Genomic DNA, 24,643 nt, shown 5'->3' with positions numbered 1-24,643 from the left:
ATTACACAGATGGTAAGGTCAACTGAAATTATAAGTTGTGTAGAAAGCCTATTCATACAAAAACTTGTTAACTCTAAATAAATGTTTGTCCAAACATTAATAGCATTGCACTGTCAATCTGTAGTCAGGATTTGTTATATAACATAAGGTAATTCTATTTAAAAATTTCCATTCTAAAATTTAGGTTTACTTCAACCTAAAAGAGGAGTTTCTGTTGTTAACAACTTAATATTTTTATTTTAAAAAAGCATATTGACAATATTTTCCATCCCATTAAAAGAGAATAAACTGTTTTTGTCGAGTCAGATGAGGTTTTTCTGCCATGAGATGGAGAACTCCAGTCTTTAAGGGTGACAGGATCACCTCTGATCAGAATTACTTAATTGGTCTAAACAAACTGAATTCCTTAAACTGAAACAAACACCTAAGGAGTAGTGGTTAGACCTCTGCTCTCCTGACAGCAATGTGGTCCGTTCACCTCCTTTCTGCTCTAATGTCCTTCTCTCAAAGCAGTTGTACGAATGATTGGTGACGAAAAACTAATGGAAAAATCTTTGGAACTGTAAATCCTTTAACAAATGTAAGTCACACCGGAAAAAAGCATCAGCCAAATAAATGCAGGAAGTCAGTTTTGATGGAAACCAGCTCTTTGTAAGGTACTGAAAACCAGCACAACTACACCCAAGGTGACACCCCATCCCAGCAAGTGTGGGGCTCGGCAGAGGATACTCACAGCGTGCGCAGTTTGGGCATGTGGTTGAAGCTGGAGAGGGGAATGAGGGTGATGTTGTTGTTGTTGAGGGTGCTGAGAAAGAGAGAGAGAGAGAAAACCGCAGTAAATAAAACCACACTTGAAATAGGAAAGACGGCGGAGTGTGCCGAGTGTGGAGAAGAGTCCAGATGTGCGAGGAGCTCGGACTGCCCCAGATACCCTGTCGACACACAGGGCTTGAGCACAGGGGCCGACACAGCTCACACAAACGCACAGACTCGCGCCCCCTTCCTCGACTTGCACTGTGGGGACCTTCCCAGGAGAGAAAGGGAATACACCTGTTAACACCGTCTCGCATGACATTCTGTGCAACCAGCACCACACAAAACGTTCAGCTCATCAATAAAGTAAAAAAGTGCAATATAAACATCACATTTGTATAAGGGTGAGAGGAAACGGGCCGTGACAATAAGGATTATTGACATGAAAAACAAAACAGACTGAAGTTATAATGTATTTTTACCTTCTACTTTGAATTGGTACAAAATGTATAACTGACTAAAACTTTCCATCGATTGTAATCAGTTGTATCTTACACTTTTCAGATACAATGTGTAACATTATGTCATTTTTTGTGTCACTTTGTTCACATTTTTTTCCTGGGCTCCTGGCGGGGCCAGTGGCAAACAGGAGCCCATTCCAGAAGCACAGGGCACAGGCTGGCTCTACGTGCTGGATGGGACACTGGTTCATCACACTGTTTAACCCAGCCGGCAACATGTCTGTGTCTGAGGAAACCAAAAGACCCAACGTGAACCCATACAAAAATAGAGGGAGCACTTTTCATTTCGCTTACTCATAACACATGAGAAGTTTTAATTCAGAAATATGGCTCATCAGATATAGACACGGGATGCTTTTTACCAGCACTGATACAGAAAGGAACCACAGAGTCCACTGTGGCTGTAACTGCTTTAGATCATGTGGACTGCAATAGGCAGTTTTGCTCCTTATCAATGCACTGTGCTCTCCACAGAGACAATCAGGGATCCTGAAAATAGCATAGTAATGTTAATAACAACCAAGTATTAGGTCGTTAAATTTTTATGCGTTTGCAAATATAATTCTGTTCAGTGCTCCCTATTATCTCAAAACGTTTTCCAGCACTGTGACATTCATGCAGGTCAGCGGAAGGAGTCCGCCATGCATTAGTTTGGGCTGTGCAAGCAGTGTCCTCCCATGTGTCTCTCCAAAGGAGGACCCCCAGTTCGATACGCAATCCCCACCCACTCTCAGACAGTGCAGGCCTGAGCAGAACTGTACCGGTGGCATTCTTTCTGCTTCATATGAACACAGAAACTATTGCAAATGAAGAAATCATTGAACATTTAACCCCAGAATGCAATGCTTCACAAAAGGGCTACAAAACCAGACCAGGAAGCAGAGATTCAAAGACAGTGAGCACTTGTAAGTCGTGAACCCGTGGAGCATATTGTTTCTGACACAAAGTGAGCTCAGGGAGTGCGTACTGCCAAGCTAAGGAGAGCGGAAAGAGAAGACTGCAGCTCCTATTTCCTGCTGCCTGCTCTTTTTAACACTGTCATTTCATCAGCCCCTGGTGTTGTGGTGCATGTAATGTGAATGGTGTATGTCCATAACAGCGTGTAATTCGCTCTAACACAACGATGTTATCTGCAGCATGTGCGGCCATAATTGCGGACAGCAGTCATCTGCCTTCCTGTCCAACCAGCAACAACTCTGATTAGAGCTACTTAGCAAACCTTAATCTTGTAATCGCTGGTGCCCCTGTCAGGCCAGCTCTGCCGGCAGAAAGGCACTGTGCACTAGGTCTCTCTCTCTGGGGCTAAACGGTGGAAATTTGACTTGATTTATGGCTTTTCAGTTCTCTAAGAAAGTCTGAGAGTGAAAAACAACAGATCTGTTGCAGACTGTAAGCCAGATGAAAAGGGCGTCTGGTTACAGACGCTTTGCCTGTTTTCCCTTTGCTATGGACTGGGAGGATCCCGATGACCAGTTTTCAGATGCAGTGATGCGTAACGGAGAGCAGAGATGACGAGGACCGCATGACGCAGCCCAATATTTCTGACCAGGCCTGGGTTTGTACCACTGGAAAAATCCAGTCTAGGCCAACAGCAGCGTCTTAATATTGCGCCAAATTAAAAAAAATAAAATTAAATAAAAATTGCCATAGAAACACAATATACTTGAGCCTTGTGGAATAATTTGTTAATTTGCATTCGGAAGTGAGGACACTGAAAAAAAACACACATGCCCTGTACAATACGGGATGGAAAATCATTATAAACTGTTATTTAACAAATACTATCTAACCAAGCAACCTCCAATAGCACCTTTTAAGGCAGACACATTGGAGAGCAAGCTCATCGCCTCTGCTCTTCTGGTTTGCTGCCACATCGGCCTCAGCCACCCCCACCCGCCTTGCCGAGGAAACAGGGAGGGATGAAGAGCAGGCGGAGAAGACTCCGGGTGGGAACGCAGGAGAAACACCCTGCCAGAGCCCTCCCACGGGGCTTTCTCCAGGGGCAGCGGAACTGACAGAGCGTTTTCCGAGCGGAGCAGGGAGATGAATGGGATATTTGCAAGGGGTTCGTCTTTATTTGCTCATCTCTGGGGCCAGGTGCCTGCAGTAACACAGCAGAGAGCTGGAGACGAGAATCTCCTTACTGCAGTGGGGCCCCGGGTGTGCCCTGCTGCTACCCTGTCAGGCCTTCAGCGATCGCCCACGCTCACACACAAGTCTACAGTAGTACTGCATCTGCGGGCCAGGGGTTTATATCATCAGGAAGTCCTGTTTGTTTGCAGAACATTACTTTCTCTGCTCACTTCCACTCTTGGTCTCAACTTGGATGACCTTAGTCTGAAAGATTGTATAAATGCATGCAGCGTGGTCTGTTGCATATCGAACCACGTTTATGTAAACCTTTCAGGTGTTGTAATATATACACCAGTGTCCTGCTGCACATATTTGTAACCCTTGACATTTATTTGAGGGTATGGGGCTTTCAATGACACTGGCCTTAAATGCTGTCTAGAAAGAAAAAACAACGGCGCTGTGTCTAAATTAAAAAAAACAAGTAAACATAGCAACAAAACTGAAAGAAACACATTAAGGGTTTAAAGAAAGAAACATTAAAGAAAAGACATTAAAGAAAAGTGTAGAATGTGATGGACTGACTCCTTCACTCTTCGTATAATAAAGATAGCTGCATAGCCTCACTGCAGGATGAGGTGGCAGATATACTGGAACCAGGGACAACATGAACATAAGAGATGAAAGATGTTAAACCTAATTTGGAATGCACATCCATTGGCTCTCTATTTGTCAAGGTCAGTGCATTTTGTCATAGTTTTTTAGATGCAACTTGAAATCAGAATTAGATATATCTTGCAAACCGCAAACAATGTTCCAACATGAGGTCACCTTGTGATGTTTGCAAGTGTAAGCTTTGGGCCCAGTGCTGATGATCTGAACCCACTGTGTGGGCTTGGCGAATAAGGCCATGGCGACTGCTTTAATCAATTCCATGGTGACATGTCACACAGATTACGTGGGTCCTATAGTGCACTTAAGTTTTCTTTCCCTTGATCAGATTTTCTTTTCGAAGACGTAAGCTGATAACTCTCCCCCTGATTTTCCCTCTCCTGAATGTTGGCGTTGTGAGAAGAAAGCTTTCCCACACTTGTCATGCCCCGTTTCCTGAACTCAAGTACTCTTACTGCCTCTCCAGGCCCACTGACTCTCATTAGAGCATTAAGAACTGGGCCTCTAGGTACACTGTTGCAAGAAGACAAGAAGTCAGACCTTTCATTTCAAGGATTATTTCATCTGAATGAAAAAAGGACCAGCAATCAGGCCCTGAAAAGCCATCTGTGTGAGGTTCCAGTTCTGTAAATGTCCCGTACTGGAAAACAGCTGGAGCAGTCTTGCCTTGTTATCCTCAAACCTAGATTTGTGCAGATTTGGAAAATGTGAAAGCTGCTGTCTTGTCTAATGCTCTGCCGTGCCACAGCACACTTGGCAATGTGAGTGCAAATGATTATTCAGGTTTTTTTTTTTGTTGGTGGCAGGGGGTTATTTTACTAATGCTTTGTTAGAATGTGTGTGGATTTCCATCTGTTTCTGACATCAGGCAATTCTGGTTTCACAAACAAGTTACTACTTTAATCAGAAAGCTTTGGGAATTTTATCAAGACCGACACATGAAACCTAAGAACAGGGGTCAGTGAAGAACTCCTAATCACTCCTGACCTGACACAGTCCTAATTGGCCCCTAAGGATTTCAGGGTCTGATCTTCATTCATAAATGATGAGCCACCATGGCTGCTGTCACCCCGACCACCTCCCAGAAAAAGGAAGCTGGGTAATTAAATGGGCAGATCGCTTTGTGCAGCTCTGCGTACGTCAGGTCGCCCTCTATCTGTGTGTATCTTGGGCCATGTTTCTCAGAAGGTGGCCTGGTTTGTTTTCTGTACAGGAGAGGCATTACATGTTGAGCGAACAATTCTTCTCAGGTCAGGTATCCTTCTCAGCTCGTGGCATGAATGGACACCATACGACACTGTCCCCTACAAATCACCCTCTGTCCACAGCAAGGCCTGGGAACAAAGCAGCTTCTGCCCCCAGTTTTAGAAGATACAGTATTACCCGGTCTGTGCAGGCCAAGCCACTTCACAATGCTTGTGACCGAGTGGCCAGCCCAGAGGGTTTGAGAAACAGTGCTGGGTTTAGTGCTGGGGGGCATGAGATAGACTGGCAGGTACGTTATCACTTCCCCTGTTCTTCACTTGAAGAAAATGAATAAGGCGACTATTAACATAAACATTTAAAAAATGTTGTTCTTAAGCTCCTGAAACTCCCCAGAAGTGAAAGTAGAGTGTCAGACCTTTCAGAGGTACAGAAAGCTATCGCCATGCTGCCTTCAGGGGCTTGATGACAGGAGAGGAGTTACCCACACTCTGGCTCTTTGCTCTCAGACAATGGACTGGGTGAGGCAGATCTTGGTAAGACACAGTTCCTCATTCCGCATTTAAGCAAGGTGGTCCCCAGTAGTCACCAGTGGGAATCTGCTTTCAGACTGCACAAGGGCTCTGCACACTGCCTGAAAGTAACATCCGGAGTGGACTTGAACAGGAAGCGGCTGTGACACCACTGCGTTTGTTGTGAGGTTGTGAGCTGTGGCAGCATCCTCGACTGAGGACGTTCAAAGTAAATGAGCAAAGTGGGCCCAGATGGGAAATAATTGCATTCTGAAGCTCAAAACTCTTACATCGTTTATTTCTGAGTGAGGTGGAGAGCAAAGTGTCGTCTTTGTCCTGTTTAGGTACTTACTGGGGCTGAAACAGAGCAGCTCAGACATTGCTCTACTTGTTTTAAGAATTCCCACGAGAGAACTCTATGCGCAGTACCACCTAAGACACCAGTGTGGAATGGGTCTACTGATCAAAAACCATTTGGGGATGTTTAAAGCTTATCAACATTTCCAATGTTTTCTATCATTAGCATTTACGGTTGAGTCTGGGGACAGGCGATCTGTGACTGAGAACGGTCACGTGTGTTCACATCTCTACGGCAGGGGTGTCAGAGCCAGAGAACTCCAGGAAGGAGAAGGGAAGACAATTAAGCTCAGCAAATCGAAGTCTGTTCAGTACAACATTCCCAGATGCAGACTCCCCAGGCCATGAGCACTAAGAGCAAAAGAGCTGACTGTTGTGCCACTGATGAGACTATCACCACTCAAATGAGGGCAGATCTCAACTAAGATCTGAATTTTCTGAGGCGTCTGGGGGAAGCTGTGATTAATTGGTCACTCTCTCTCCATCGCTGTGTTGTTAACTTCCTTCTCTGTGAGCCACAAAATGCTCAGTGCAAATATGATTCCAGTATCAGAGGTCAACGGTGAAGTGGCAGGATAATTTCCTGTGCTTCTAAACTGGCCACTTCAGCTTAACGACCCCCCCCCTCCACCACCATGTTCCTTTAGCCCAGAGCCTCTTCCGTGTCTCTCTGCCTGTCTCCCGGCGGGCGAGCCCGCGCCTCAGTGCAACTTCTCAATCAAGGCAGGGGGGACGGAGATTGATGTGGCCCAGGGGAGGCAGGCTGGTGTCGGAAATTAAAAATGCATGGAATACCTGATTAGCGGAGGTCAGTGCACAGGAGCTGCAGGAATGCAACGCAGCTTCCTTCAGCCTCACCCGGTGATCATCCGTTTCTCAGAGCGTTTCATTCCAACTTCCGAAAATCCAGTGGAAGCAAACAGGGACATGCACAGACACATATGTACAGTATATATATGCTCCCACCTCCTCTGCACTCCCGGCTTTTGTTCTCCCAAGCTATATAATCTCTTCTGATTTCCCTGTCTTTCTCACACCCGAAGAAGGCTCCACTGCCGAAACATTGCGTTTCCTTTCTTCTCTCTTCAGCATGGAATACACCTTTACTTGTTCCTATACAGTACATATGCCATCATGCACCTACTGTGCACAAACAGATTAGGATCTTCATGGAGATCTCCACGACAACAGGGGCCTTTTAGGGAGGTCAGGCTCTTTTGGGGGATACGGTGGATATTAGCCAAGGAGTCTTTTACGTGTTTTTTTTTAAAATCCAAATGGAATTGAGATCCAAGATCTGTGGTAAATGTTTTGCAAGTAGCAAAAAGCAGTAGGTTTAAATAAATCATGACTTGAACGCTGCTGTAATACAAAGGTGTTTCGGTGTGTTTCGGCACAAAATGGAAACAAACGCATATTACAGACCTTTTTCATCTAGTCTAAGAGAGACATTTAAGAGGGAGAGTAACATATTTTATGCGCAGAAGCCCATGACACACAACCAGTCTGTAATATTGTGGCAGTGCATGAAGGGTAACACTCACAGAGGTCACACAGTTTGCTCTTGTATTATCTTAGTAAGGTTGGACTATGAACACGATAGTCAGGTTGAAAAATGCTACCTCCTGCATGCCAACTATTTAAAACTTACAAAAGTGAAACGCATGGCTCCCTGTTCATCAACACTAAAAACTGACTGGAAAACAAATGAAAGAATGGCTAGATTGGCTTCACTACACCTAAGGAACTGTCCACTCACTCATATTCTCTTCTCCATCTTCTCCAAGACCCAAGCTACGATACACAAAACGCTGAAAAATGTCCCCTTACATTCCAAACAAATAATAATAATAATAATTGCTTATACTTATATAGCGCCTTTCTGGACACTCCACTCAAAGAGCTTTACAGGCAACGGGGATCCCGTCCACCATCACCAGTGTGCAGCCCCACCTGGATGATGCGACAGCAGCCATAGTGCGCCAGAACACTCCCCACACACCAGCTCTCAGTGGGGAGGAGAGCAGAGTGATGAAGCCAGTTCATAGATCCATCTGATCCAATTGGATCCATTTGATCTATGAATTTGATCTATGAATCTATTAATTTTGATTCTATGAATGAATGTAAAATCCATTTACATTCATTGCTTAAGAACTCAGATTAAAATGCTACTGTTGTCGTACAGCTTACTTATAAACAGCTCCACGTCATGGTTCATTTTAAATAAGCTTCTTAAAGTGTGAAGAAATGACTAAAAAAGCTGTTTGAAGTCAGTGGAATATTTCTAAGAGTTTTTTTTAAGATACATAAGGAACCATTGCATTTGGAACTACAGACTCAATTAGATTTTGGACTGAAAGGCTAGAAAAAGTCCTAAAGCAAAGGACTGCGGCTGAAGCTGTAGTAAGAAATCTCTCTCCACACTGTGTGGACACTAGGGGGCGCAAGGGAACAGCTGGGTCACAACACCTGAAATGCACCATTAAAGGGGATTGCCTGAGATGAAAGCTGAACAAAACCTGCTGTAGACACTTGCCTTTTTACAGAAAACACTCAGAGCTGTACTGGGGGAAAGTTTTCTACTTCCAGGGGATCAATCAAGATATTCTCTTTGATTAAGACCAAAGGGAAACCCCCATTACCCCCTCCACCTCAAAAATCATACTCCTGCAGGAAAAAGCGTTCACTCTTGCCAGACGCCAGCAGCACAGCCCACTGGGGAAGAGAGGTCAGCTGATAACAGCTGAACAAGAGAAGAGGCTGATTTGCAGACACTTTCCAACAAACTTTGAAGTTGGCTTGAGAATATCCTTATTGAAGTGTGTCTTTACTGTCTCCTGTGCTCTTTTCCTCGATTTCATCATGAATAATGGAATAACTGGCAAGCAGGTCATGTTATTCAATGTAATGCAGAGATTGGAGTGCTCATTCCTGTGCTCTTCTTGCTGTTTTGTCATCCAACTGGGCACTTTCCTCTGACAGCTGCTGAGCTCTATGGGTCTAACAGTTGACAAAGATCCTCAGATTAGATCCTTAGAGAAGATGATAGTAGTGTATTGAATTATCTCTGTTTTGGTCTGCTTTGGTCACTGTTTTAAGTTGCTACAAACCATAAGCTGCCAACACTTTTTAATAGTCTGAAATACTGCAGGAACAAAGATTACTACAATCACAGGTGATTAAAGTAAAAATATACAAAAAAAATTGGGAATTGAGGTTTTTCAGCCAATGTGTTCACAAATTTGAGTTACTGAAATCCTAGCTGTTCACAGCTGAATAATACACCTTTGAACTCTGCGATGCAGGAAGCCAGGACTTAGGGTAAAACAGAAGAGCAAAGGCATATCAAACATATGCAAACAAAACTGTGCCATTCGAACAGAGTGATTTCAACAGGACAAAGATAAAGAAAATAAATGCTGAAGTCTGTTCCTTCTAATTACTGAGTGCCAAACACATTGACAGCTGCCGTCTAGGGAGGGAATTCTTCATATTGGGTCTTTACATCAGGAAACACACAGAGAGAGTCACCTTGAAGGCTGTGGAAATTTCTTCGCACCTTTGTCAAAAATAAATGAGACGAGGTGAGGAAAAGACCCAGCTGAGGACACTATCGCAACCCAAGCCAATATTTCTCTCTACAAAAAACATTTCTAAAATACCCAGAGGTCTCTCAGTTTCTGGACTAACTGCACTATGCCCAGGGTGAGGTCCGGGGATAAAGAACATAACTCAACATTATTTCTCAAGGCTTTACTGCCCAGTTCATACCATTTGAGCAAGATGAAAGAATTAATTTTTAAATTAGGCTTTTTCAATTTTGTATGCTTGCAACAGCACTTTTTCTTGCTCAAGTGATATATGCAAAACACACGAATAAGTCACAGATAGCTTTAAAGCCATTAGTCCAATCATTAGTGCTATTATGTCGAAGTACAATCACAATCCATCACAAGAATGGCAAAACGCACTGTCTGGCAAGCAGTTTTCTTCACTAAGTCTGTGAAGCATTCTCAATGCTTACAATACAGAAGTAAAAAAAGGATGACCCTTTTTGCTCTTCCAGCAAACAAAACACATGTGTTATGAACCTCTGGGTAAACGCTAAGCTGCCTTGTTGACACTATTGTTAAAGCAATGATGACACCATTCCATGTACACGTTCTTCTCCATTAAGCAAAACATTTTTTCTTTCATGCATCCCACAGATTGCTCTCTTATTCTATCTTGTCCCTCTGAATGGTGCTTTAATAGTCAATTTAACAGAAATTGGACGCACTCACCTACCAGATGTGGTGAATGTCCCCTTCTCCTATATAGTCATGTAGGCATATATGTAAGAGGCAGTTCTACATGTGGGTTAACATTACTGTGCGTGACAAGACAACATCCTGAAAACATTATAGATCCTCTTCATAAATCACAGCACTACCTACTTCCCCAGGACAAAAACTCAAAGCCTTTACACACTGTTAAGTGCTAGAATTTTATTTAACGTGACTGGGTGTCACCTGGAGTTAAGTGTGTGGCGTTAAAAAGCTAAGATTCACGTGAAGTCAAAAGGCTGTGGAATTCAGAACTCATTCTTAATTCAAATGTATTTATTTATTTTTTTTACATCTTTTTAAGAGACCCACTGCTGAAAACTACATGCTTTGTCCGGACAAACTGCTGTGCTTTTCTGTTTGTTTCCTCACTTATACAGTACTTGTTAGGCCAGGTTAATGAGGCAGAGCTGCCCGAGTCATCGGACACTCTGTGCACTCCAAATCAAGATGCCTTTATTGTCGTAGTAAAGGTGCTCAGAGCTCGCCATTCAGAAAACACACAGGCGTCTTTCGAGATGCCCAAAGGCAAAGTCATGTTGACGGCGCTACAGAGTAATACTGTAAGTACGCAGATTGCAGGCAAGGTGACAGAGAGTCTGGTGTGTTTCAGCTCAGACTCCACCTGTTTACAGCATCAGAGCACAGTCCTGTGTAGGTTCTTCTGTCTCAACGTACCAGCTGTCTCTTTAACAGCCTCCTCAGACCGTCTCATGTTTCTCTGCCAACAGGGCAACAGAGTGATCAAATATAACAGGACTCCGTGCTCCACCAACGTGTTTCCTATCCCCCCCTGACCTGCCACACTCCCTGCACTTTGATGGAGCACGGTCCTGCGACAGATGCACGTACTCTGCAAATGTACTGCTGACAGGCAATGATGGAAGAAAAGGGAACGGAAAACCTGCACAAGGACCACACTATCCCACCCTGAAGAGCTGCGCTCTGCTCTCTAGCCTGCTGGGGCTCACAGCCACTGCAGAGTGAGGCTCGCATCCAATTGAGGCAAGTTTAAAAATGATACTACAGTGCTCTCACGCCCAAAAGCAGAAGGAGAAAGGAACTTGCAAAACAGCCTACTCTACTTTCAACTAAGAATAATGATTGTGGCAACGGCAAACAGCAACAGGGTCAAATCTTAAGATCTCGTATCCTTTTTTTTTAAAAAAAAACAGTGACACTAGAAAAGGCAGCGATTACAGTCTGAAGAGAACCCACATCATGGAGCAAAAAACAGTGACGCGACACGAAGCGCCTAAAACTCTGTCCGGAAAGGTGCGCTCTCCTTTGTTCTAGTGTCAGGTTTTTTTTTCCCAAGGAGGGAAAATAAAAACTGAAATTACGGAAAAACCAACAAAGAAGGTGAGAAAGAGGGATTCAAGCCAACAGAAAGCGCAGTAACTCAGAGCAAGCCCCCTGGAGGGGTTCCACTCACAGGATCTCCAGGTCCCGCAGGGCTCGGAAGGCTCCATCTTCGATGCAGCTGATGTGGTTGCTGTCCAGCTGCCTGTGGAGGAGAGACAGGAGTCAGCGCTGGGGCCGGCAGCGACCGGGGGGCGGTGGCAGGGGGACGGCGCGTTGCAGGCTGCCGACCGCGGCCAGGGGAGATCCCGGCTGGCACTGTGCGGCCTTCCTCTGCTCCCGGTCCGTGTGAGGAAGAGAGAGAGAGGGAGCAGGAGAGAGGGAGGGAGAGAGGGAGAAGCGAACAGGAGGCTGGCTAGTGCACAGCCCGCCCTGGCTGTCAGCTCTCTGTAAATATTAATTGCATTTTCTCTCCCTTTCTCTCTCTCTCCTTCGTGTTTTTTTTTAAAGGCAGAAAGGGAGTAATTTCATTACATTAGAGCACCCAATCCATTACGAGCTTTTACTGGGCTCTGTCACTGAAACAATTTCATTAAAGAAGAGGGCCTGTAAATCACTGGAGGTCACCGAGCTGCCCTCTCAGACTCAAAGTGCCCGTGTTTCCTTCTCTCCCTTTTACTTTACTCTGCAGACCTACGTGTCCCCTACAACCCCCCTCCCCAGAAGAAAAGGAAACGTGCATCGGACGAGACAAAAAAAGAAAAGCAGAGCATTTGGATGGTCGGCTAATTCGTTTATACTGAGGGCTCTGCGACTTGGTGCCCTTTACGGAAACTGGATTTTGGTGCTTTGCTTCTGGCGAGAGAGAAACCAGCCAGGATAAGTGCATCCCCCCAGAGAGGCCAACCGACAGCTGTAGACCTTTTCAGAACAGCCAAAAACAGAACATTTTCTGACAACAGACTGCCCTTGTCAGACAGGGATGACACATCACTGCTACACACAGGGTTTTCAAAACTTAATGCTCTGCTGTGATAAAACTCACTACTGTAAGTGTGCCTCAGCTTATATTGTCGAAGAAGGGTGGCAGCGTCATTTTCTGTTGCCCCAGAAGCTGGGGTAATTCCTAGTTAAGGAGCTGAACTTAACAATAAATCTCTGCGTGAATAAGAGAGAAACCTTCAAGAGAGACAAAACCTTCTGGACGTGCCCAGTATCATCTAGAGCTAACTGATCCACAGGTTCTATAAACCCCCTTACTTTCCACAACCGATCTGGAAGAAATAAGCACAGGCTCACTTCTGGTTTGAGGTTTAAAGCACGTCCGTACTTTGAAACCCAGAATTTGCTCAATCTTAAGAGAACTGGAAGAGACAAGGGAGGGTCTCGGCTTTCTTGGATAAAAAAAACAAGTCCACTACATTCTCAGCTGAAGGGCTTTGGTTTGTTTCTGAGTACAACAGTGACTGTCCCTTCATTCAAACGTGGGTCATCTCTTTATTCTGAGGGCCAATGACGCAACATGTTTTGTACTTGCAGACACAAAGCCTTTAGGACAAAGCATCTAATGCTTACTTGAAAAACACCTAATTAACAGCATTTCTTGAGTTATGTATCACTCTGTGCATAGCTGACTCTGTATGTGCTGCAAGAAATGAGGACTGAGTGCACTTTACTTGTGGCGTTTCACTCCTGAGAGCACAAGCTCTTCTTGAGACAGCTATCGATCACCTGTCTTTGATACTTTGCTGTGTCTGATGGAAGAAGTGCGAATTTTTGCTCAGTTTACGTGGTAGGCGCGATGAAAGAGATGTATGCCTGAGCAGTAATTTCCTATGGAGTGGGGAGCTGTTTAAGTAATGTACTGTTTTTTTTAACATAAGAAATACTGTAAGTCCAATGATCTCACTTTCAGGGCTCAATATTAGCACAGCAGGCCTGTGTGCTTGTCTGGCGGATGTTTCACATTCGGGGAGAAACTCCACGGCCAGGTGTTTTACCTCCCTTCCATGACAGTCATACTGGGAGGGGCTGGGCGGGGCGAGGGCACACACTCAAGGGGCCTGCTGTGCCACGTCCATGCTCCCAGCGCCCGCGCGCCTCTGGCTTCGCGGGAGGTTTCTGAGCCTGTGGCTCCCTGGGAGCAGCCGAGCCTGCAGCTCCCTGCTGTTCTGAGCCAGAGGGAACGCGCTCCCACTGAACATACGGCTTTGGCTGAAGTTGGCTTGGTGCCGCTGAAGCGCGCGTAGATGAGTCTTCCTGCAGCACACTTGTTCCTTTTTCCGTGTGAAGATGAATGAGGATGACGGTGGGGAGGGGCTGTGTGTGAGAGGGGGCAGACTATGAAAATCCTCTAATTAAATTTCTCCTAATGTAATTATATATGCCTTTAATCATCCCCACATTGACCGCCTTTGGCAGTATGATGCTCCTGCATTGTCAGCCTCCCATCTGCAAAACTATTAGAGACAGAATGAGAAACAAAGAGACTATCCAGAACAGGCCCTACAGACGCAGAGCACTCCACTGTTATTTGCAAGAGTGCATCGCAAGCAGCAAGAGCCTTTTTTACAACCACTTTGGGGATTAAAATCTCCGAGATCTTATCTGGCTCCCTCAGTGGGTTTCTGGAGGACATGACAGTCAGACACAGGGGAGAGACAAAGGAAATTAAAACCAGGGGAAATATTCTGATTTATGTTTCTGTTTCGCTTCCAAATCAATAGGTATCGATTTGAATTTTAAAGGAATAATTGTGTCAATTACCCTCACGCCCACACCCACCCCTCCTACCCGCTGATAAGGTCAAGGGAACCAGACCTCACGGGATGGTGAGCTTTTTCATTATTATCCCGATACTGCACTGACCCTGCTGGATTTGCATGGTAATGGTGCAGTTTTACCCCCCACACACCCTGTACTTTTCCCGCATGTGTGCTGTTTCTCGAAGCCTGTTCCCTCACCTCGCTGTCCCTACAGCTCACAGCTCTCACGCCATGATTTACCACCCCGACCTTTGAGGAGAGCGGGTGCGGAGCTACGGTGCACCTGTGCCAGAATCGCTCTTAACTGGTCTAGCTTATAACAGGAGCCACTAAACGCACGGAGTGTGGAATTAGTAAAAGCTGTAAAAGCCATCTGCGGCAACCTGTGTTTCTCAAGCAACGCGCTCGTAAAGCACAAAGTGACGGCACCTCTCGCCGATGCGCGATAATTTACACAAGCTGCAGCCTGAGCGAGGATAGGGAGCTGTGGAGCAGACGGCTTTACGAGCCCCCGGAGAAATGCACAGTAGCTTTCTCACACAGGGATCATGACGACGAGGAAGACTCGGGCTGAAAGGCAGGAGTCTGATTGATGCCCCTGAGCACGTCACCAAGCTACGGGCCCGTTTCCTTTATTACAGGTCTGGCATTCGAGCGACACGCTTTGGGAACATGCTCAGCTCCAGCTTCTTTGAACTGACAGCTATTAAGCAAAAAAAGACCATCTATCACGGGGACTAACGATGTACAGCTGCCACAGCTGCTGTGATTGTCATAACACTTTGGATATCGGCAAAAATGCAAATTAATTACTTACAGTAGGTCAGAGCTGCCCTAATGTGGTGCTTGTGAGGTACAGTCCAGCAGGCTTCGTGTCTCCACCAAGTAACCACTAATAGCGGAATACCTCAGGGAGAGGGTTAATTTGCTTGATAAAGGCCTAATTGATTAATTGTAATGAATGCAATTGTTCTAAAGTGTTTTGATTAAATGTGATGTGACCCTCATGCAGAGGTCTGAAGGTGCTGATGGTCCCACAGATGCCGCTGGAGCGTAGCCCTTGAGCCCTACTACAGTCTTCTGAAAAGCTCTTTTCACAAGCTGGGGATCTCTTGAGCAGACACGCTATTCCTGAAACAGATTCCTTGATTTTCAGAATGGCAAGACAATGAAGTCCCCTGTGTACCTGCCAGACAGGTACGGCAGCAACAAGAAGTCAAGAAGATGGACAGAGCAGACATACTCGGCAGGTAGCAGGAGACAGAGAGCAGTGCTGCCCAGACAGACCTCTTCAATCTGCCCTGACACGGACATGCAGGAACAAATGTTCATATTCCACACCGGTGGTGCACCTGTTGTATCGAAATCACAAAAGAAGTGAAGAGGAACACAAAGATCTGTTATAAGAGTTTTTTTTAACAAGCAACCTACATTTTTTCATGAAGGACCTCCACCATAACAAAACTTCAGGTCCTTACCTATTAATCCAGTAACCTATCTACAAAACAGTGTGGCTGTATAGCTTTACATTTCTTTTTAAGAATGCATGCAATTTACTGCAATTTCATTCGGCACAGCACATAGTAAATGACTCTACATGTACAGTCATTAAGGCATGGAACGAAAATTTCAAAAATTAAGAATCTTTGAAGACTCATTTAGGATGGCCCTTTAGTTAGTGTACTAACTGCTATGTAGAGTCTCCTAAAAGAAACATACCAAGCATAACAGTCCAATACTATCAGCAATGGGTACATAATTACACTTTTCGGGTAAACTGTACTATACCTAGAAGGAAACAAATATTTAATGATAAGTGAAGTACTGACCTTCGTAATGTAATAAGATGAAAGAATATTGATTTGACGTCTCCTTTGTTAATGATGGCTGCACGCTGGAGTTCAGCGATACCCTGACAGTGTGCGTTTTTGTATGTTGTTTACTGAACTGGTGCTGGGGTTTAAAACCTGTGTTTTGGGATGCTGGACCCCAACCCTAGGAATATTCTGTATATTTAAACACAGGACTCGTTTAAACTGTAGTGATGGGGGGAGGAGGGAGGACAACCAAGTGGGTTTCACTCCGGCTGTTCCAAATCGTCGTGAATCGCCCAGCCGTTTCTCAGAGCTGTATATCCTGTATCAGACCTAACTCTCACACCACCCCTCCTCCTCCCCATGCCCACCTGTGCGGCTGTCTGGTGGGCCGGCCCTCAGCCAGGCAGGGTTCGACAAACCCCACTCTAACCAGACACTCAATAATCATCCTCCTGGGGGGACAAATCTGACTCCCGGAGCTTCCCTATGCAGTGCAGGAATTTACTGGGGGGAGCAGGGTGCGGAGTGTGGCTTCCCAACCCCTTCTCTATGGGGGGAAGGAGCAGCAGGTTTGCTGCCTTTCTCTTGGTGGGGGGGGGAGGGGGGTGGACATTAAGCCTAATGAAGCAAATGACAAAATCAATAAGCTCCCGGGCCATAGCTCTGTCAGGGCTGTGATGTTAACCCCGGCCCAGTGGGGAGTGTGGTGCCATTTGTGAGGAGTAATTAAAGCCAGTGTCACAGGGCTGTGATGGAGGGTCCCTTATTCTAATCGGGCTGGGGGGGAGGGGGTGGAGAAAAGCTTCTCCGTCTCCCCGCGGCCTCGTTCCTTGGTCCCAGGAATCAGTTCTGAAGGGCCGTCCGCTGCGGCGGTGGTAAGACAGCGCACAGCCCAGCCGCGTGTGGCTTTGTTTGTTTCTGTGGTCACACTTACAGCGCGAATAACATGAATCTGTTCACGCACCACCTTCCTGCTTTTAGGACCCAAAGCAACATTTGGGAAGGTCTCTACAGTCAATTCTGCAATGTCTTGTAGATGATTTTTCACAAACACGCAAAGGAAACCCATTCTTCTTTCTGTAGTTAAACAGAGCCAGGACCCTGGCTAAACAAACTGATGTGACACAACAGCGAGCACAGCCCAGGAAGTCATGCTCACGAAGGCGGACGATTGTCAGACCACGGTCCTGGGAATATCGTCTGAAAATTGGCAATTCCATGGGTGTCCAGAGGGGTGCTCATTTTCATATGGCTGGGTTCTGTAGGGATTTCACCCTGCAGGGTTTCTGTCAGCATGATGAGGAGCTGAATTCCCACTCAAAAAAAGTAGAGTACCACCTGTGTTCTCTCTAAAATGTCTTTTTGATTTGTTTCAAAAGGAAAACTGTAGACGTTGTTAGGCGTTTTGACAGGGAGACGTTTTTGATTGTGTTTATCTAACGTCTAATGACCGACGATTGAGAAAGGACCTAACGACTACTGGCTGATAAAACAGGCTTTCTGTTTCTCATTCAGTCAGTGTATCAAGATGGTGATGGGCATTTGTTTCAGAAACCTTTTACAGCACAGACAAAAAAAAAACAGCTCTTTAACAGGGCCTGTTTGCCTTTCAACAGAAAGTGCTGTTAACTCAGAGCCCAGAGGAGACACATTGCCCTATCGGAATGAATGAGGAGATGCAAACAGTCAGGGGATCATCTCTCTGGGGTCAGACAGGCTGGTTTGAGAATGACACAATCCTGACTGATAGTCTTAAGACCGGGATGGGTGTCTCGTCTTTCATATGACAGCATCTCCCCAGCACAGGCACTGAAGCCGGACTCGTTTACAAATGTCACTATGCCCCTGCCCTGTGCCATGCCACACACTCCTCAATTCCAGAATAGTTTTCTTCTTCTTTTTTTTTTTTTTTTTAGAAGAAGAAGAGTTTGTGTGAGGTTGTAGTCCAACAGTAAGACCCTGTTCTCTTAACACTGATTGAACTTTACAAAGTAGTTCCTTTGAACGAAATGAAAGCAGGAATGGACACCTCAGGATGAATAATATTAAAATATTGTTCGTGAGCCATTCTCTAATTGTATAACGCTAAATAAGAAGAAATGTTCCAACCATTTTATGTATCATGTTTCTTTTTTCGTGTTTGTCATTCTCAGTTGACATCAGAATATCTGTCCCATCCAACATTCAATCAGGTACAACAGGCGTAGAATTTCAGCCTCTGACGTGTTAGGAAATGACAGCATCACCACCGACAGTGTGACCCTTCTGATTTAAGCAGAACCTTAAATATCTTGTCCGGGTAAAAAAAACTGTAGCCAGGGCTAGAGGAGTCTCTAAATAAAAAAAATTGTCTGTCATGACGCCAGATAAGTTACCACAAAGATTGGGAGGAATGTAACTGATTTACACAAGGCCTGCCATGCTTGATTCCTAACTACAAAGAGAGCTAATGAACCATTTAACATCAATTCATCAACAAGTCTCTCATTAATTCCAATAAATAATCAAGCAGCTTGCGCCCGAATGCTGTCGTGACGTGGCCATATTACTGAAATGTGATTCTGGTGGTTTTAGGCAATCCAGAAAGTTTATTACACAAAGGGGTGGAAAAAAGGCTTCCTACGGTTGGAACCATTTCAGTTTTTACGAGCGGGAGGATTTTGTGCTAATGGCCCAGAAGAAACATTACAGCACATCTATTTACCCATGTCCAATGCCGAGCGCTACAAAGCACAACCATCTAAAAAGACTTCTGACTCTGTCTTGTGTATATTAAGCCAGGGCTGGCAACTACAGACAGGTTTTTGGCCCTTATCAGAGCTCATCAGCGTGGTAAAGCCGTATCCTGACGAGTGCATATGAAGCAGATTCCAAATCCAATCTGGCATCAGATGGGCACTGTAATCCCAACTTTAGCAATCTACCTATATTGCTATTACTATTATTAAGAGGAGAAGTATAGGTGACCTCCCTGTCCTAGTTTTGCAACCCTTCAGCACACATGCAAGGTGACTGTTCCACTGCAGTCATATTCAGACGTCCATCTGTGACGGAACACCTTGCAGTAAGTCAAGCAGGCGGTCACAGAAGTCATTAAAAATAAACCAGAGTTAAAACAGCTGTGCTCACTTACTACACTTACCACTCCGCTGCGAGCAAAAACCTTTACGAAAGTAGACAAAACATTCGACAAAAGGTTGGCAAACTAGTTTTACGTGAAACTCACCGCTAACAGTTTTAAAAACATACTTCAATATAAACCAGTGCAAACCAAGCTGTGATACAGCGCACAGATAAGGTTACAATTATGATTACACAAGCACAAAGGAGATAGATTAACTGCTACACTAATAGTGCAGTGTAGCTACAGCTCTACAATAACCGCTACTAACTCCTCCCCAGTGCCTCCTGATGGACAGGCAAGAATCCACTGGAAACACAGCTGAGTCTGGGTCTGTAACTCGACACAACATGGCAGAACAACCAGCAGATAACAAACACGGCAACGAGGAAACATTGTGGTTCCACAACAATAGAGAATACACAACAAACACTGAACTCTGAAGCTCCGCCTCCAATACTCAACTGAAAATATAGTAACACTAGTCATAAGAGCAATCGTGAAAATGGAAATGCCAAATAAATGCTGCCCTTTTGTTTTTTCTGTGTTTTCTGGGTGACGGTGAATGCAGACCTCGATAATGAACAATGAGTGATAACGAAAACCCCAGAAAGACCTCACGAGAGGACCTGTGATGAAGACATGAAAAGTCCTTTGTCATACCCTCCTCCGCGGGAGATATAGTCTTTGGAATTAGTGAAATGCCAAAGAAGGCATGGTCTTATGAAATTAATAATAAGCAATTAGGGGAGGCCCACGAGCCAGTCAGGGTCACACATATTTGCCTACCCTGTGTGGCATACCCTTGATGCTGCACACATCTCTTCAGAATGACATGGATGCAGAACAGCCTGATTGCTGCTTGATGTATAGTAGTCTACAACGTGTAGAGCTCTACTAGGTGATGGGGGTCTCCTTTCAGAACGCGCAGTAGCCTCCCTTTGTTTTTTTCAAAAATAAATATAGTGTACCGCCGAAAAACCACACCACAGGAGATTCACAGTTTCCTCTCCGCTGAGGGCTGGAAGGTTTTCGTCAGCGTCATTTTGCTCCAACCACAAGACACTAACTCTGCACTAATTACTACCCTGCGCCTTCCAGCTCTCAAGAAGAAACTACAGGCTTCCTTGCTCCTCAGTGTTCAGTCCCAAACATGTAGCAGACACAACAACACAATCAACACAATGACAGGACATCCACTGACGCTATGGTAACAACTAAGGCCCTCTGATCAAACGACATCGACTTAAACATAAACATACAGTACTGTACGTACACAGCTTGAAGCTACCAAATGGCTCCACGTAATTTTCCACTTTTAAAATTCCTCCGAAACCAAAAGGAATAACCATAACAGTCTAGGCTTAATTGATGATATTGACTCATTAATGGAGGAAACAATCCTATTGTATGTCAGATACCATTTTAGGTTGAATTAAAAACTGCCATACAGTCATGCTGTCTTTAGGACAGTAAGAATTTAACAGTATCTGTTTAGTGAAGGGTTAAACACTCAGTTAACATTTCTCCCCAAGCTGTGGGTCATTTTTATTTTCAATTCAAGTTTTATTATCCTCTGGGGGAAATTTGTTTTATGGCACAGTCCAATACTACAATAAAAACAGGAAGATAAACATTACCAACAAAGACGACTATGCAATAGTGTTACAGGAGATAAGACAGTTACTTAACATGGTTTGAGAGCGATATTGCAGGGGGATGAAAGATTCCTGAGTCTGTTAGTGTTACACCTGGGGGCACAGAGGCGTCTCCCAGATGGGAGAAGTGTAAATTCCCAATGGAGGGAGTGTGACACACAGTCCATAATGATTGTGGGCTTTTTTACAACCTTTTGTTTGTAAAGGATATTTAAGTTGGTTTGATTTGCCCTAATTCTTTTGCTACTTATTTTTGCTAATTTTCCCAACCCATTACGATTAGCGGTACCGATGTTACCAAACCAACAAGTGAGACAGTATGCCAACACCCTTTCAATAAATGAAAAGTGTTCTACCTTGAAATAGCTGAGTTTCCTAAGAAAATAAAATAGTCTCTGTCAGCACTTTTTTATAAATGGTGTCACAACATCCATCCCATCTCAGTTTTTTGTCCCAAGTATTTGTAGTCACTGTCTGGTCAAAGTCTACAGTTGACTACAGTGACTACTGTAGGTTGCAGTGGAGTTGGACTTTTCCTAAAATCAATTACAAGCGCCTTTGTTTTCAAGACATTTAACTGCTAAGAAAACTCATCGCACCGTTCGGTAGGAAGGGGGTGATGCGTTCTCTTGGCCTAGGAACACAGAGCTGTGTGGAAGCTCTCGCTCGGCTGTAACCACTACACTCCCTACAGGAAGACTGGGCTGCTATCCCAGCTCCGCGAGGCGGCACGCTGCCGTCTGCTGCCACACTCACAAGTTCTTGACGTTGGTGATTCCTCGGAAGGCTTTGCGGGGAACAGCTTGGATCTGGTTTTCGCTCAGGTCCCTGTTGAACACAGAAAAGAAAAAGACGAGCTGTTAGCGAACAAGAACTCGTACAGACTTCACCTGGTCCACTATTCCATACCATGCATTGGTTCCCCCTGAGCACTTGGCTAAATCACGGAGATCTTCACCAACCTCAGGACAGGTATGATCTGAACTCTTTAATTATTTGAGAACATTATCGTGCGAGTCCAAAAAAACTTACAAAGGTTTGAGAAAGTTTTTGAGAATAAGACACGGATGTGTTGCACAGTGTCCCTGACCATATACTTCAGGCCTTGCATAATACACAAGGCCACGTAATGCTCCTAGAGAAAATCAACATCATATTATATACGTAGCATTATAAGTTGCATTAAATAAAACGTCTTTATAGACAGAAGAGAAAAATGGAAGATCTCTGTCATTTAATTTGCTCAGGCAGATCTGTAGAACTATCCTTTAAAACGCTGAAACAGTAACATTTTTTTCTCCAACCCTCTGCAAAAAAAAAGGGCCTATATGCTAAGCTTGCAGAAAGTGGCAGAGCTCTGTGCATTGCTGGCTTACAATATCACTGCTCTTTCTTACCCTTCTAATATGAGCAGAATTATTTCTGACATGTCGCGATGGTTTTTGCTTAACTTTATTAAACTTGTTTGTTTGTGGATCCTCGCCGGCAAACGTAATTTTGAAAGCTGGAATGCAATTAGGAGAAGAGGAAAACAAATGGGATGTGGGATGCCTGTACGGTAACCGCGGTATCTCTCCCAGTCATGCCACTAACATGCTACAGAGAGGAACACTGATTGGGTTAACCTCTGACCTTGCTGCAGCGAACGTGGGTGCAAAAGTAACAGGCAGGAGTCCAAACAGTAAAGCTCTGTTGAAGCTACTGTCACTATGGATTGGCCGTAATATTGGTAACGATTTCCTCTCAGAGCGATTATAAAATGACATTGATTAAGATCCTGTTTCTCTTCAAAAAATACAGGGTGCCTTTTTGGGAGGGAATCAAGGGAGAAAATATGAATAGGTTTGGAATTTATACACAGTAAAAATCTGGATTCTTTTTTTCCCACTTTTCTTATTTTATGGTACATCCTGGCCTTAAGTAGATCCTATATTTTAGCGTGTTTATCACGCTGCAAATCTATCAAACTTAAAACGGGCAGAAATGCTGTGCATCACGTCATATCTCAGACAACTGGAGTTCAATACACAAACACAGAGGTGCCTAATACCTTTCTTTCAGGTACAAATGTTGCCTTCACTGTACCTGAAACAAGGTTATTCCTTGATTTATTCTCAGGTTCTAAACAGTTAACTAATTTTAAACAGCGGGTACCATCATGTACCGTACCAACCTAATCCTTCGGTGCAGACCTATTGGCTGTCTGTATTTTAACTTAGGATATGTACTGTACTACTGACAAATCAATTGAGATAACAGAACAATATTTCAACACTTATACTAGTGTTTCTAATATCCAATACTTACAGCTTTTATATCATTATACCATAATACTATAATATACAATAATAAGAGTGTCAGTACTGCATATTGCAATTCCATGTGTGCCACAAAATAACAATATTTCCCAAACACAGCACCTGAACAGCTGGGTGAATTCGTCACCCAGGTCACGCTAAGCCAGTGACGAGCTGATTTAGGTCTTTAGGAGTGGAGATGGAATGAAAACCAGCGTGGCCTATCCCAACTCCCTTCAGGAGTCCACATCTGAACCGCTACTCCACACTGCTGGGCGGAATATATACATAAATATACATCTTCGTATATATATTACGTGTTTGTTTTTGGTACAGACAGCTCCTCTTTGCTTCCACAAATGTAAAGCAGATTTCTTTCTGTTTAAAAAAGAACATTCCACTTTCTTTATTTGCTTCTTTTTTTTTGTGTGTGTGGCTTTTAATTTTTTTTTGCTTACTGGAGATCGGAGGCCCCCATATGTCTTGTATGAACTGCAGAGGAAAAATGGGTTTTATTGAGCTGCAAGATGCAATAAATATTTTATTGTTTTGTTTGCTTTGTCAATTTCATTTTATTTTTTTCTTCTGCCACCTCCTGCCCCCCCCCCCAGCTCAGACAAAACAGAAAGAGCTGAGCTGAATAATAAGAGTCATTAACATCATCGTCTCTTCCCACTCAGGTGTCCTTCAGTGACAAGCCAGTGTAGGAAAACACGAGTGAAGGAAATGGAGTTCATGATAGCAGCGACGGTAATGAATCCCCCCTAACATCAAAAACAATTCGAAGTGAATTATCTTGCTCACAGCAGGCTGTGGACCAAATGTGAGAATATTTGTGAAGCAATTTCTCCTCCGCATCTACTGCGCCTAACAGAAAACTAAAACAAACTAAAACATCTGACTTGGAAAATAAACCAGACATGAATGATTCGGTCCCAACGTGTCCGGTCTGTTACCCAGGGCTGCTTCATACAGCCTTGCTTTCGAGAAGAGCTAAGAGGCTCTATTTTCGAAAAGGAGGGGAACCACACACAGAAAAAAACACAGAAGCAGGACAGGCTGTATGATTCTTGCACAGAAACAAATCCGATCCTAAAAAAACATAAGGTGGAATAAAACTCCCATATCTGTTCGACCTGTTGAAGAGCTAGCAGCGTGGTGATTAATACACAGACACGGACTGACCCCCCTCCCCCAGCCTCCAACATGCTCAGGCTGCCCAGTTCTGAGATAAAAGCTACCCTGAAAAATGAGGGAGTGAATCAGT

General features: G+C 44.3%; 1 protein-coding gene across 2 annotated transcripts in view; it reads right to left on the bottom strand.

Moving 5' to 3' along the window:
• Positions 1-24,643, bottom strand: part of slit3 (slit homolog 3 (Drosophila)) — a 181,455-nt gene that overhangs the window by 52,415 nt on the left and 104,397 nt on the right. For both annotated transcript variants that reach the window (XM_015349877.2, XM_006631940.3), the window contains exons 5-7: positions 21,836-21,907; positions 11,852-11,923; positions 734-805 (exon numbers count right to left, since the gene is read on the bottom strand). In XM_015349877.2, the coding sequence (XP_015205363.2) occupies positions 734-805; positions 11,852-11,923; positions 21,836-21,907 (216 nt within the window). The remainder of the gene's footprint in view (positions 1-733; positions 806-11,851; positions 11,924-21,835; positions 21,908-24,643) is intronic.

The sequence above is a fragment of the Lepisosteus oculatus genome, chromosome 11, assembly GCF_040954835.1.
Source record: "Lepisosteus oculatus isolate fLepOcu1 chromosome 11, fLepOcu1.hap2, whole genome shotgun sequence".
Classification (NCBI taxonomy): Eukaryota; Metazoa; Chordata; class Actinopteri; order Semionotiformes; family Lepisosteidae; genus Lepisosteus; species Lepisosteus oculatus.
Note: the sequence above shows the minus strand (reverse complement) of the source record. Positions and strands in the feature narration are given on the sequence as shown.